At 35.9% G+C, this 14,621-nt stretch overlaps 1 protein-coding gene across 1 annotated transcript in view; it reads right to left on the bottom strand.

Moving 5' to 3' along the window:
- ITFG1 (integrin alpha FG-GAP repeat containing 1) overlaps window positions 1-13,898 on the bottom strand; it is a gene marked incomplete at its 5' end in the record, with an annotated part of 80,143 nt that extends 66,245 nt beyond the window's left edge. The window contains 5 exons of the mRNA XM_008947722.1: window positions 6,368-6,462; window positions 9,189-9,263; window positions 9,869-9,926; window positions 11,585-11,730; window positions 13,788-13,898. Of these exons, the coding sequence (XP_008945970.1) occupies window positions 6,368-6,462; window positions 9,189-9,263; window positions 9,869-9,926; window positions 11,585-11,730; window positions 13,788-13,898 (485 nt within the window). The remainder of the gene's footprint in view (window positions 1-6,367; window positions 6,463-9,188; window positions 9,264-9,868; window positions 9,927-11,584; window positions 11,731-13,787) is intronic.
- Between the last annotated feature and the right edge of the window lie 723 nt (window positions 13,899-14,621).

The following is a 14,621-nucleotide window of genomic DNA, read 5'->3' as shown; positions in this document are numbered from 1 at the left end:
ACTTAGATTTATGCAGGATAGTTATGTGTCTGGTTATGCAGAGCAGGTGAGACCAATCCTCTGGTTTGTAGACATCAAACATAAGTTTTCAGGCAGAAAATTGTTTATTTTCGGAATAAAGGCAACAATAGTGTTTCAAGCAATAGAATATGACCACTCAGTGTTAGGAGTGCTTTCAGAACCCATTTTCACATTTGTGCTTTCACAACAAAATGCTATTTGGGGCAGGGCAGAACCAAACATCTCACCTATATTAAGTTACTGATCCACATAAAAATATCATATTAGTACCCTCTGGTGTATATATCAGTATATAACTAAAATTTCCAATAGGAATACCTCTTAAGATACTTCATAATGGCAATTTGAAATTAAAACTGCTAAGCAGATAGGACAAGTCATTGGTTCTTTTAGAAAGATTAAGAAAAACTTAAGTTAAAATAGCTGTTCCTACTCCTTAAAGATCTGTACTCAATTCTCTTCATAAGATAAGCTATGAGTAAGAAAAACGGCCCTGGCAAAAGCAGACCAATCTCAGCAGCATGAGGAGATGCAGCTAATTCAAGCAACTCTGGTTTTGTTTTAAGAGCGGGACCTTCCTGTGGTACTGAACAGTGTGCAGGAAGGAAGGAGGGGAGGAATGTGTGGTAACAGGAGATCGTTTCATACAGAGCATTCTAAATTAGAGATAACAAAGCTCTAAATAGTAGAAACAAATGTAATAAAAAACAAACAAAACTTTACAGACAGATTTGAGGTCCTCAAAAGTATATCCGTGTATTTCATAGGACACATTTTTTTGCCTCCATCATTCGTTGTAATCTCTCAGGTGAGCTCTGTTATCAGAGCCTGAAATACTTAAGAAATTGAAAAATGTACCTGTTCAAGGAATGAAACAGTGACACTGCATTACTGAACATTTGTTTGGGGAAAAAAACATTAGGGATGAGGCCACACCAGAAAGAGCGATTAGACTTCATATACATACAGAGGCCAGATAAGTGGTTTGCAAACACAATGCACAATGAGCCTGGCTATTTTAATAGAGAATAAATGTTCATCTATTGAATAAAATAAGCTTTGATGATAATATGCATAATACTCACATATAATTACACATAATGCATAATATTAATATACATGTATATATATGTAATATTACAGATCACATTATATGTTACTTGAATGATTTGTTTTCAAGAAGAAAACTCTCTGCATTTATGCATTTAAACTAAGAAGCAGGAATTTAAAAAAAAAAAAACAAAACACATTGTAAATGTTCTGGTACATTATGTCTCTAGATTCCCAAGTGAAACAACATAAGAAAATCAACCATCAGAAATTAGTAAAGAGACTAGCAATTAGCTTATAGCAAGCTGTTTCTGACTAATGATTTTTCCACTTCAGTTTTCCTATAATCAAGTTTATAATTTTTCCTTCATTTTATATAAACAGTTACAGAAATATCTGTCACTATACAGAACATGTGCTAGTGTTCAACACAAACCAGGTTGTAAAAGCAGTATTACCCAACTTAGGTTTCACATAACCAAAAGACGACAGAGTATTTAATACATTAGCTACTCTTCATAGCATTCAGATACATTGACAGAGGTACAGTATGAAGTTATGGTATGACTCAGAGTCCAAGGTAGTTTGTCTGATATATTTGAACATTTTACAAATATTTGCAGGGTCACGGCCTCATTTGTTGGTAGAGAACTTGTAACTTTGAGTGTTTATTAATTTATTGTTTATTAATTACTTGAGGAAAAAAGTATTAGAAGTACAGTTTTGGCTTAGAAAGACAGCATTAGCCCTAAATGAACAACTGACATTGTTGGATGTTTTAGACAGGAACAGTCACGCTAACTAATTAGAAAAAAAAAAAAATTCAAATTGCTCTCCTCAAAATTTCATCATCAGGTAAAGCATTCAGGACACACCTGTGAGAGCTGATGTTAAGACAGTCTAATTGGTGTTCGCTTAGTGACCCAGGCTAAATTTAAACTTCAGCTTGGTCCAGAGTATTTTTCTGAAAATGCTCACTGTGATGCAGGTCAACAATGTCATAACCAAAACATGTTTGCCTATTCTCTAGCTTTAAACAGATGGTGCATATTGGTACTCATCACTATGTAATCTCTGGTATCAAGTCCTCTAACCCAATTTGCCCTCAGTTCCCATCTATAATACTTTCTCTCCATGGCTCAGTTCATGTATTTCAGCTGTAAAATCTTCAGTATGATGACCATATTATGGATACTGTTTACTTAAACAGTTCTCTCCATCTCTGAACTAACCCATCTGAAACATTTCTGAGAAAGATCGAGTTCCTTTTTACTTTGAGTAGAGCTGACTAATGCAAAGAGAAGTTATTTTACCTCCTTCACTTTAAGTCAAAAAAGTTAAATCCTGTACAAATACTTCTAAAGTCACATGATGTCAATTTTTGTGTTTGAGGACAAGATGTTTTTTAAGACAGGCCACTTGCGGAGCCTGCTTTGGAAATGCTCACCTGGACCATCAATGCTCTATAAAACACAGAGACAAGCCTTTTATTATTAGCTTCAAGATTATTTTCTTCAGCTAGGTGTTACAAAGAACTAATGACAAGTGTGAGCATGTATTACTAGACACCCAAGTAACCCTATTCTAATAAGGTTCACCACATTTTCACCTCACCTTTGTCTCAGTGCAGGTAGGAACAGTGACATTGATGGTAGGTAGGCTGACTAGACCATTTCCAGACATCGCTTCCAATCTCAGCCATTCTGTCAACTCCATACTCCCCCCCCCAGAGCAAGACATGCTTAATACACGTGCAGAAAACACTGAGTATTTCTGTATTTACTTTATCCATAAATCACATGTAGACTCTATGGTAAAAGTTTTATACTGCAGATTTTTGCACGCATTATATAAAATTCCTGGCCCAATTCAAAATTGCTTATTGAATTAAACATCACAAAAAGCTGAGATTTCTACATGAAGATGATTTATTTAAAAACAACAGCAGCACTGCTATCTGATACAGCCTAGTTTGTATCTCACCAAGAAAGATTAGTATTATCTTTGTTCTGGTTAGTGGATTTTTTGGATTATAAAATCCTTTCACAGTTAGCCTTTCATGAAGCACCGTTAGGGATTAAAAACATCTTTATGAACACGTTCTCATATAATGCAACTCACTTTCATTTTACCCAGAGCCTAAGTGTGCCAATTAAAAGCTCTGTTTCCAAAATTTAGTATCATCAGGTTGAAAATGGGTTAGGCAATAATCAAGCAGAAAGATTTTCATCCCAGAGAGGATTTTTTCTTTTTTTTTTGTGTCAAGCACACTTTAAATCTCCTAAGCTGTTCAAAATGATCGAGTTGCCAAGAATAGCTCAGCTCAAAATCACAGAATTGGCTGCATCTGTTACAGAATACAAAGAGCCCCAAAACATTATAGAGTATTAGAAAAAGGTCTTAAGAACACACACTTTCCCCTCTCCAAACAAGTAAAGATGGCATATTCTGGAGGTTTGGATTTTATCTGTTAACAGTGCATCCATTTTAGGCACAACTATCTCCATATTCATTTATAGAGTATTTACTCACAGGCAATGCTACTTTTTCTGTCAAAAAGTACCACAGCAGCATCAAATATCATGATTATTACTTTGCAGACAGTAGAATTTCATCATGCAGACTATTCCCCTCCATCCTCATCAACACCTCCCTCCTAATGAATATGGTTCTAATGTATACCAGGCCCCATACTCTTAATGGGGTTTTGTTTCAACTCCAGAATGGTAGCATGGGTGAATACTGAGTCACAGGAATCGTCTGCTCTTCACTAGGTGTACCTGAGCCAAACACCAAGAGACTCCACTGGGATATAACACCATGTGAGTTGTGCTGTCTTTGCTGGTAGAGAGCTGCCTGCTGGGGCTGTGCTGCCCCAGCTGTGCTGACAAGGAGCAGAGCTGAACAGAGAAGCATTTAGCTGTCTTCTGCACTCCACCAAGGCTGTACAGACTGTGACCCAGGACTAGTTGTGGGCATACTGCAGCAGTATCAGCACTTCACTTTGGACCTGGTTAGCAGAGTGCATTTGGAATTGCGGTACTACCAGAACTGCACAGACAGCAACATACAGGTTGTTTTTTTGGTTCGTCTTTCTTTTTTCTTAATTTACATCAGCTGCTACTTCCATGACTATGAGTCACTTGCCCAATTCTGTATAGACTAACACAAATTAAAGGAGACATGGTGAGAATACTAAACAGGTATTTTTTTTAAGAAGGCACAATGAGACTCAAAGTACAATTTCATGCTTGGTTAAAGGCAGGCTACAACTGCTGCTACTGAAAGAGGAGTCAACCTTCTCTCTGTGCTTACGTTGGCTTTGGCAATCCTGAAGCTGCATGGCAAGTTGGCTCAGCTCAATAGCTCATGTGAAAATGAATTGTTTCCCACTGGTCTCAGTTCCTGAGCTGTTGCTATTGCTGATGTGAGGGAACTGCCATAAATGTGCAGATAGGAGCAGATTGTAGACTTTTCATTTTGGCAGCAGGCAGTCTTAGAATAACACAGTCATGAAATATCAAATAGCACAAATAAAATGTTGTTTTTCAACAATATATGTCTTGTTCACAGTTCTTCCAATTTTTGTGCGGACATCAAAAATACAGTTCAGCATTCCCATCTTTGAAGCAAAAAAATTATTTTAAGGAAAATGATTCAATGGTAATATTTCTTCCAGTTTTCATCCCAGAGTGCCTGTTCCTTGAAATTTTCCTGAGGTTGCTGTAACAACACATTTTAGCCTGCAGTGCTATATCCTTACAAGCAAATGCAAGTCAGGAGAGAGTGCTTCATAGAAGCTTCTATTCACATCTCGAGACATGAAAATAGATGTGAATCTGTAACAGCTCCCAGCACCTCCCTCCTGCAAAGATCCTGACTTTCATTTCTGTTTCATAGGGGAACTTCCATGTATCACTAGCACTAACTGGAACTCTCTGGACATTCTTAGGCTGTTAGCCTAAATAAAATATAAAAAAAAAGAATAAAAACCTTTGTGTACTATTGCAAAAAATTCCCACTTTATCTACATGTGAGTTTAGATTTCAGTATATTCATCTTAAAATGCTGCCTGGAATGCTCATCTATGCTTCCCATGCCACTAAAAAAGAAATCCAAAGGATTTGTAGAACTATGTGTTAGAATTGGTTATTACGTAACACTGATTATGGTAAGCAACCTTAAATTTAATTTTCCAGTTGGAATTTCCACTCACCAGCTTCATGCAGCAAAGTGCCAGAACTGAATATTAAGATTTGACTATGCTCTAAAGCAATTAACTTAATCCCCAACATTTACAAGCATCTTAATTAAATTTATGGACTCCTTCCTCTTTCATTCCCATGCTAGTAAACAGGAAAAAATAAGCTCTCTTTCAAAAATTACCATATATAAATTGATGTATATTGCACATCTAGCAGAAGATAAAGCATTTCAGAATTCGTTTAGTGTATGAAGAAATTAAGTTTAGCACAATATTTAAATGTGCTTGGAGGTATGAACCAGGTATCTAAGTAATAGTTTTATCATGGTAATCCATGGTTGAATGGCATTGTGTATTTCACACAAAAACACCCAAACAAACAAACAACAACAAAACCACCACACAAAAACAAAAACAAAGCCACCCCCACCAACAAATGAAGAATGCAGTTTATCTACCATAAGAAAAGTTGTCTCCAGTACTCATTTGTGAGCACTGAATTATAAACTGGTCATAGGATTGTTTGTTTAGTAACAGAAGAATAAAGCCTCACATGCTGTTTTCTCAGTGATACAGCTAGCTACAATAAAATAGAATGAACTCATATTTAAGTCTTCAGAAAACAAATTTTAAGTCCAGTGTTGAAAACATTCTCCTGAATGAACTATAAAACTCCTTTCAGACTCAAAATGAAAACAGTGCAGCACTGCTTCTGGTTCAGTTGCAAACTGATTACTGGAGTACAGTATCATGAAAAACAGGAAACAGTGCTTTAATGGTGAACACAATAATTCAGAAGAAGCATCAGTTCTGATTAAATTATCAACAAGTAGAAAACATTATTAGGGCATTAATTTTGGTAGTTATATTTTAAATTCCAGACTTTTTAAACTTTGTATATTAAAATCATTAAAACAAAAAACCTCCATAGAACTAGCAAAATCATATTAATATAGATTATAACATTCAAGAACCAGCGCTTACAATCATCACTGAAATTTACTAGAATATTAGAAGGAAGCTGCAATACATTAGATTGTATACTTGGTGATAAATAGTTTTAGGAAAGTAGTTAATATTTTTATGACTTACCAGCAGTGAAGTCATTATTTAAATCTATAAAGGCATGAGAGTGTGGAATATACATTGTACTTTGAGTTTCCAATGCAGCCTGCCATGATAAGTTCCTACAGAGAAGAATAAAAAGCAATACACTTAATGTGTAGGGATTGTTCATAATTATAATATACCTTTTTTAAAAAATTTTGAAACTTTAAACAGAATTGGACAAAGTATGTTTCCCTAACGCTAAGTTAAAATTACTACTAGCTTACAACATCTTAACTAACAAGAGTAATTGCTTGAAAAGTTCTGGGGATGATTCACAGCACAGGGCTTCAGTTAGACTTTATTAACTTCCTAAAGCAACTTTTTTTCATACGCAGGAAAGGATCTCTACCCACAAAGTGAAATTTAGTGCCTAGACTTCTGTAAATCCTGAGATGCTGACTGCTGTCCTGGGTCTCCTCAAGGAGGTCTGCTGTCAGTACTTCTGAAATCTACTTTGGGATGAACAACCATGAGCAAAAAAGGACATAATTACATGCTGTTAAAGCAGCTCATGCCTGCTGCATGTAAATGAACTTGATTTTTAGTCACTTAAAAAAAAAATAAGCAGAAGAATTAATCTATCACATCATGATGGACTACAGGCTAGTTATCTAATTTGCCAAGCAGGTGATAATTTTATTTATAAACATACATTCCCTGCTGCTTTCTGTTCCAAAAATGATTGAACTTCCAGCAAACCTCCCTATTAGCAGCACACAGAAATAAAACAAACCCTTCAGAAGACATAGCCATTGAATCAGGTATGTTGCTTCCAGAACCCTGAGCTCAGAAAAATCTCAGTATGTGCTATACAACAATGGAACAGTGATACTGCTACTGTCTGGAATTACTTGGATTATTCCACTGCCATTACATATTACTGAAGTCCTTATCTTCACAGATTCATTTTATGGTAAGGAAAAAAAAAGCCTCTGACTACATGCCAGAGATAACTGAGTGCTAAAAAGGTTAAAAGAATCACTTAATCTTAAAAAAAAAAAACCTAAATATATTCTATAGGCTTTTATATGTATTCAGTTTTGAAGATGGGCAAGAAAGTTAGTTATACAGCTCTAGCATAAGTTTAAAAACATTTTAGATTAGAAATAGAAAAATGCTTTTCTAAACAGATGACACGAACCTGTTTTCCATGTATAAGACATTGTTTAAGCTTTTACTTATAGCACTCAGCCTTATTTCGAGCTGTAATGAGTATTTTTTGTATCTACTTAAAGGATTTCCGCAACAAGACAAATCTCTCCCCTTTTTCCATATCTTCAAAAGCTCATAATATTTTTCAACATATAATCAATGCAAGGTGTTCAGAAACACCCTTGTGAATTTGAAATCTGTTCCATAAGCCATCAATTTAAATAAAAGTAATGCTGATAAAACATCAAGGTTAATGACCAAAAACATATTGCCAAGAAGTGCATAGTTTCTATTTACGCATTTAGAGGTTATTTATCCTACATCACTTCTAAATGATCTCTGAGGAAAGTAAAAGAGCCAGTTAGGCACACCAGGTACAGATTTGCTAAACTCACTGATGGTTGTGTGGGGGAAATCCTTATCTAAACATCTCTTAAGGGCCATGGAAATGTAGGATAGAAAGCTGATATACTGTTGCCATAGAGACAGAGTAATCATCTCAGTTTTCTCCAGTGATAACTGTTTCTCTTGTTTCAAAAGGCATCTAAAAAAGCCACATCAGAATGCAAAGACTTCCTAAAACACTTTATTTTAAAAGAAACCTAAGTGTTCATTGTATGCAAACCTAAACCAGCTGCAATGCCAGCACTTGGATTTCTCCTGAAATACAGAAAGCTGCAAGTTTATACAACGTTACTATATTATCTTCAAAACAATCCTATCAAGTTCCACTTAAAAGCTGCAAAAAGGCAACTTAGAAAATGCAAATTTCTTCAAAGAACTGATATAAAAGTCCAATTCTCTAAGAACACAGTTCCTAATTTTTTTCCTAACAAACACAGTTCCTAATTTTTTTTTGCATTATTCAGAATTAATTTTATTATTTTTATTATTAATCATAATTCGAAATTATCAGTTAAAAGTAAATAGTTCAAAAAGGAAATGTCAAGAGTGGTTTGCATAATATCACAAAGCTAAGAACAATGAATTTGTTTTGCCTTTTACAATCCAACTCTCTATCTTTGGAGCACAGTCTTTGAAAACAGAGAGAAAAATCTGTAAATCAGGAAAGAACTCTAATTCAAGTATCCTTATTTTGAGGCTTCTTTCTTTTTCAAAGAATGCCCAAACCCACAATACTATAAATAAAGTTCTTCCTTACAGAAGTCAAAGACTGAATGTATGCTGATTTCAGTTTGACAAAAGTCACTGAGTCACTGGAAAAGATATACAGACCCATGTTTTTAGTTATTTAAAAAAGAAAAAAAGAGGTCATCCTGTTTAATAATAAACACCCTTAATACCCTTATACTTTGCATTTCCTGTCCTCTTGATTTCCCATTTTGTCTCACCTTTCTGTTACAATTAATTTCCTAAATAAATATTTTTTATCTTGTTTACCTCAAACTCTTACACATTTTCCTTTTGTCATCACTGATAATAGATCTGTTCTAGTAGTTCTTGCATCATCATGTCACTCCATCTAAATTCAGCTTAAATTCTACAGATTCTACTTCAAAACTCTTTGTTTTCATACAGCACAGAATTCTGTAATACAAATTACTATGGGATTATTAAATATCAAAGATATTTATTATGGGATTAGCATAAGTTACCAAAATTCATGCTAATAAACAAACCCCCAGCTTACCCGCCTATCAGTATCTGTGGCTTACTCGAATCACTTGTAACACCAAAGATGTCAGGAATCAAGTCTCCATTAAAGCTGAAAATACAAAACAATTTCAGTATGACGTTAACCATTACAGGAGTTGAAGATAACTGTTCTTAATTTAACACGTATTTGGGTAGCATTTTCCTCACCAAGCAATGAGGAATTTTCAGCCGCTTTCAGTGTTTTTTTCTGAGTTCCAGCTCTTGGCTGAGCTGCTGGTAGTAGTACGTGTCTCAGTATTTTACACTGTGCCAGGCACCTGATATTCCAGCTATATTTCCCCTCTCTCTTTTTTGTCTTGCATTTCAGAGGAAAGAGCACTGTCAGAAGGATATTTGCTGAGTCTGATAATCCAAGAAGGTTTGTGCTTTACAAAATTCACCAAAAAAATTAATAGCTCTTTTCTGCATAAAACCGAATACTGATTTTTGTTTAAAATATAATCTTAGTTAGTTACTATTGTCAGGATGATATATAAGATTAATGACAGAATGTAAGCTATCTTCATCTTTTGTTAGACCAGTTGACATTACACAAACCAGCCTATCCTTAAACGAAAAAGAGCATGTGTTTCAAAGCTCAGCATTAAAATATGTTTAAATTGCTCTTAGTCACTATTATAAATGTTGTTTTCTAAAGAAGTAGGTCATACTTACTCCATTACTAGGGGTTCATCATGAAAAGTCTTATTTAACATAGTTTTATGGTTAAGATCTGAAAACAGAAAATATTAATTTGATTCAGTTACCAGTATGTTATGACATCTGCATCTTTAACTTAGACATAACTATTCTTCTATTAATTTGCAACCATCAGTTTAATGATTTAGAAAAATTAAAAGCCAGCCACCACTGAACATAAACTACTAAGTGGCTTCCTGGAATTATTAGGTGAGCTACAGTTAAAACACTGAAACTTCTCTCTCCACTAAACTCTTCAACAAATTATTCTAAATAGATCTTGGTGAAACCTATTTCTGTGTATGACTGCAGAGACATGCGAAATCTGAAATAACTGGGATTAAGACAGTCTAAAAATTTAACATTATATACAAGACATCTATTTAATGTTTTGTCAATGTAAAAAACATTCTTAATAATAAACCTTGAGTGTTAGAAATAAGGATTAGAGGCAACCTGCCTAAATGGGAAGTGAGGCTTTTAAATCCTTATCACCTTCTCACCTCTCAGACTTCACTTTTACTTGTAATCCAACTCCTTGCCTCATCATCCCCATTTCTTTCATCTCTCCCCATTTTTCTCCTTTCCAGTTTCAAATTTTGTATGACAGCACCCTCCTATTGATGTCCGTCACACTCCTACTACCCAAACAGGCAACACATACAGTCCCAGCAGCCTCACTACTTACCAACCATTGCCTGAATTTTTAACCTCTGCCTCCTTTTCTGAGCCCCATACGCTCATTTGTGCCTTTCTCAGTATGTGTTAAGAAGCAAGACAGCATAAATGAATCCAAATCCTTCATATTTTCCCCATTACTAGAGATACTTCATTTTCTTAGTACTTGATCCAGTGCACTTCCCCAGCTTGCTTGTTTCACCTCTGGTAAAAGCCAAGAACAGTGGTATCTAAGACTATCACTTGCATGACCAGTAACTATCTTAAAACAGTTACTTATAATAGTGATTATTCTCCAGTAGTTTTTGTGGACTTAAGAGTATCTTCTTTTGCTTTGCTGTCATTCTTCAAACCCTGAATTCTTCCCAAAATCCTCTCCTAGCAAAGCCAACAGAAAAGACTTCAAGAGTTCATAGAGTTCACAATTCCACCCTAAGACAGCATCAGCTATACCTAGTACATTGCTAAAAGGCTCTTGACAACTCTATTCTGCAGTTCTTAAAAAATTCCAGCTAGAGACTCTAGAAACCTCTCTCTCAAAACCTATTTTAGTGTTTCACTGTCATGAAAGAATTTGGTTTAACAGAAAAAGGAGTGTTACATTACTGTTAGTAAGTTTTGTTATGATATTTTGAAAGTTTATACACTAAACTTCAAACCAGGTTCTCAGCATACTTTAAATTCAAGAAAATTCTTTTGAGATAATCTTTGTGAAGCTGATATACATAATGGGGAAGCCATAAGAAGTAGCTCATCAGTTAGTAGATTACTGTCAAATGGCACTATTGTTTGGTTATGTCTGTTGCATGGTATAAAGCAAGTTTTAGCTGTATTCCCTTTAATTATTGAATACACTCCAATAGCAAGGTAACAACTACGAAGGTGAATAGCTGCTAATCCCTACTTTAGTTATAAAAACAATCACGACACTGTAAAATGAGTTATAAATTTTTCATTATACTTTCAATTATTAATAAGTCTAAATCTTATTAATAATCAGTCTCAGCAACTCACCTAATGTTTGGTTGTGCCCCCAGAAAATAAACACTGAAAGTTCATCTCTGCCGTGATTTTGTGCCCGGGTGGTCAAGAGGGCATCCATTTGTGAATCACCATCATAATCTCCAGGAACTACACTGGTTATGGTAACACCAAGAGATCTACAATTAAAAACAAAAAATCCCAAATAGTTGTATAAAAGCGTGAATGAAAATTGAAAGTATTTGTGTGTTCAAAGGCTTGCCTTTTTGTTATTATGAAATTACCTAATTATTATTAGGTGGTCCACTACATTATCCTTTAACAACCTGGCTTTTTATAACTCCTTGTCTATTACAAATATAACTTGAAATCAAGCATTTTGCAGGCTGCCTTCCTCTAAGGAAGGATGACTTTTTAAACTCTATAAATTTCAGCTAACAGGCATTCTTCAGCCCTACCCTGTTTGTTAATGCTATCTAGACCTCATTAAATCCCTTCATTTGTTCTAGAACCAGTTCTCAAAAATGTGTTTCAGAAAGCAAGATCTTTTGATCACATTTCAAGAGCAAGACCATAAAGCAAAAGGAACAGTTTAAGCAACAGCAGTCAGAGAGGTAGGTCTTTTTAAAGACAATGTCATGCCCTCCTGTCTTCTGCCACATCTTACCACTCCTCCCTACAAATGTTTTTATTTCTTTCTTTACCCATACTCAGTATTTTACACACACAAACATGGATCTTTCTCTTAAGAATTTAAAGCAGAGCATTTTTAGTGCACTAAACAAATTAGCTCCTTCCAAGATAGAAGAAGGGAATAAGGAAAAATAAAAACATACAGACGGTGAAGCTGAGCTGTAACAAGAGTTTAACTTTTAATGGACATCATCCTGTTAGTAAGCATTACGCATAAGCAATAACATATCCTTAATACTATTACAGTTACAACTATACATATGTAAGTACATAAACACACAGATTGTTTTCTATTTCTTAAAAACTGATGTTTTGTTTTAAAGCCACATTTAAACTTTAGAGAGGAACAGATCCGTACACAGAAATGCCAGAATGCCATTTTCCCTATCTCTTTCTCAAGCAGATGATATTGGCTTGGATTCCATTAGCAACTACCAGCAACCAGAAGCATTTTCCTGAAAACATGTCTTGGGTCAGAGATTAGAACTACCTGCCAAAAAGATTTTACTTAAGATATGGTATGATAGCTCGCTCTGCTTGAAAATAATGTCCTGAAAGTCAGTCAACTGCAAAAATATTCCAAGACCAAAGCACAGAAATTCCATGGGGGGTGGGGGAAAAAATCACACCTATTAGTGTTCTGCCAATGACCAGACCCAGCAAAAATGATACCACCAGCAGAAAAAGAATCCAATACACAGACTGTATTGTACACAAAAAGGACATTCCATGAATGATCACTGGGGGTACAAACAGATCAATCAGCTGGTACATACTTGACGCCATCCCCAACAATCCCACAAAAGATGTGACTCCGCCCACAACAGGTGGTACAAACAGAGCCCCGAGGTGCCCCACAGTTGGCATGGGAAACAGCCAGCCCAGCCAGTTAAACACATAAGAAAAAGGTGCCCACATGGCGACTCTCACCTGATCGACCCGCATTCGCAAAGGTCTAAAGAGACTGGGTCCCAGCTCCAGGGAGAGTCAGGAGGTCTGCCCTGAACCAGGAAGCTCTGGGGAGTGCACTCCACAGACAGACACTCCTGACTCCCTGCCAGTGGTCCCAGCTTTTATCCCCAAGCAGACACCTGACCTTTGTCCACTCCGTGCGGGACCCCTGGGGCTCTTTTCCCTTATGGCTCCCCCAGCAGGGCCGGCCGCACCCTGGGGGGAAGCTATAAGGCAAACTCACCACCTCGTTATGAAGGGCTGTGGGAATCACCCATATGTCAACCTTAATTCGGGGCTCGGGGTTCAGACCCCAGCATTTCAATTAGTTAACAATAGGAATGACAAAACTCATCTTCCGCAAATTCTGTCATATGACCCACAAAATCCAAGCGAATGGGAACAAAAATATATCAAGAAATTAATCAGGAAACTGGTCAGGGAACAGGAGCTCTAAGGGCAAGCTGAATGAAATAATCCAACAGGTAACAACAGCACAGACAATTCTAGTCACATTCCCACTGACTACAGAGATGCACTTTCAAGAGAAACAGCTGCTTACGTTGTTTCACCATTGCATATCAATACTTACTTCATTGGTAACTTAACCCGGGGCTTAAAGTAGGGCTCCTTTTGGTCAGCCAAAAAGATAATCAACTCATTTCCTGCAAAAGCAAGTAAGAAGATGAACAACAGGGGAGGACTGTTAATGGTTTATGTACCAAAACATTTTTAAAGCTATGCCACAAATAGTCACTTCTCAAAGTAGCAAAAGCTTCAAAATACTTCTCATACAAACACTTCCGCTTCATTCAAAGGGAAGCAAAAGGAGCACTTCTTCAATACAACCTGTAAATCTAACCCCATCTCAGATGAATACTGATATGAAGAATCTTCTTCAGGGCTTAGTGATAGATCTTTCTGCTATTGTTATCACATTCCTTAAAACAGAACTTCCTATAACAAGTGAAGAAACATTACACATGGATAAGTAGTAGGCATCAGTTCCATATATATAATTAAAGCCTAAGGCTAACTCAAATGAATTCTTTTAATACTGTCTCTGACACAGCAGGATCTGATACTGCTTTCCCAATTGGGTCAGCTGGCAAAAGCACTTTAAATGCAACTCAGAGAGGTAACCTGGTCCCCTGCAGCATTTCTTCATTTACAGGCAATGATACAAGCCACTATTATTTAATTATTTCAGGAAGACCTAAATAAGAGCCCATATTTCATATCGCACAAATAAATTTAAGGACAAAAAAAAAAAAAAATTAACCTGAATGATGAAATGTATTTTCAGTCAGTAAATCACAATACACATACACTTATTCCTCCAACAGTTCATAGCTAATGAAAATAAAATAGTTTTTTTACTCATCCTGTATTATGTTTGTTTTCTGCATTCCCCAAGAAACTCACC

This window comes from Merops nubicus, unplaced genomic scaffold, assembly GCF_000691845.1.
Source record: "Merops nubicus isolate BGI_N331 unplaced genomic scaffold, ASM69184v1 scaffold16909, whole genome shotgun sequence".
In the NCBI taxonomy this organism is placed as follows: Eukaryota; Metazoa; Chordata; class Aves; order Coraciiformes; family Meropidae; genus Merops; species Merops nubicus.
This window is presented reverse-complemented; position numbering and strand designations above follow the sequence as displayed.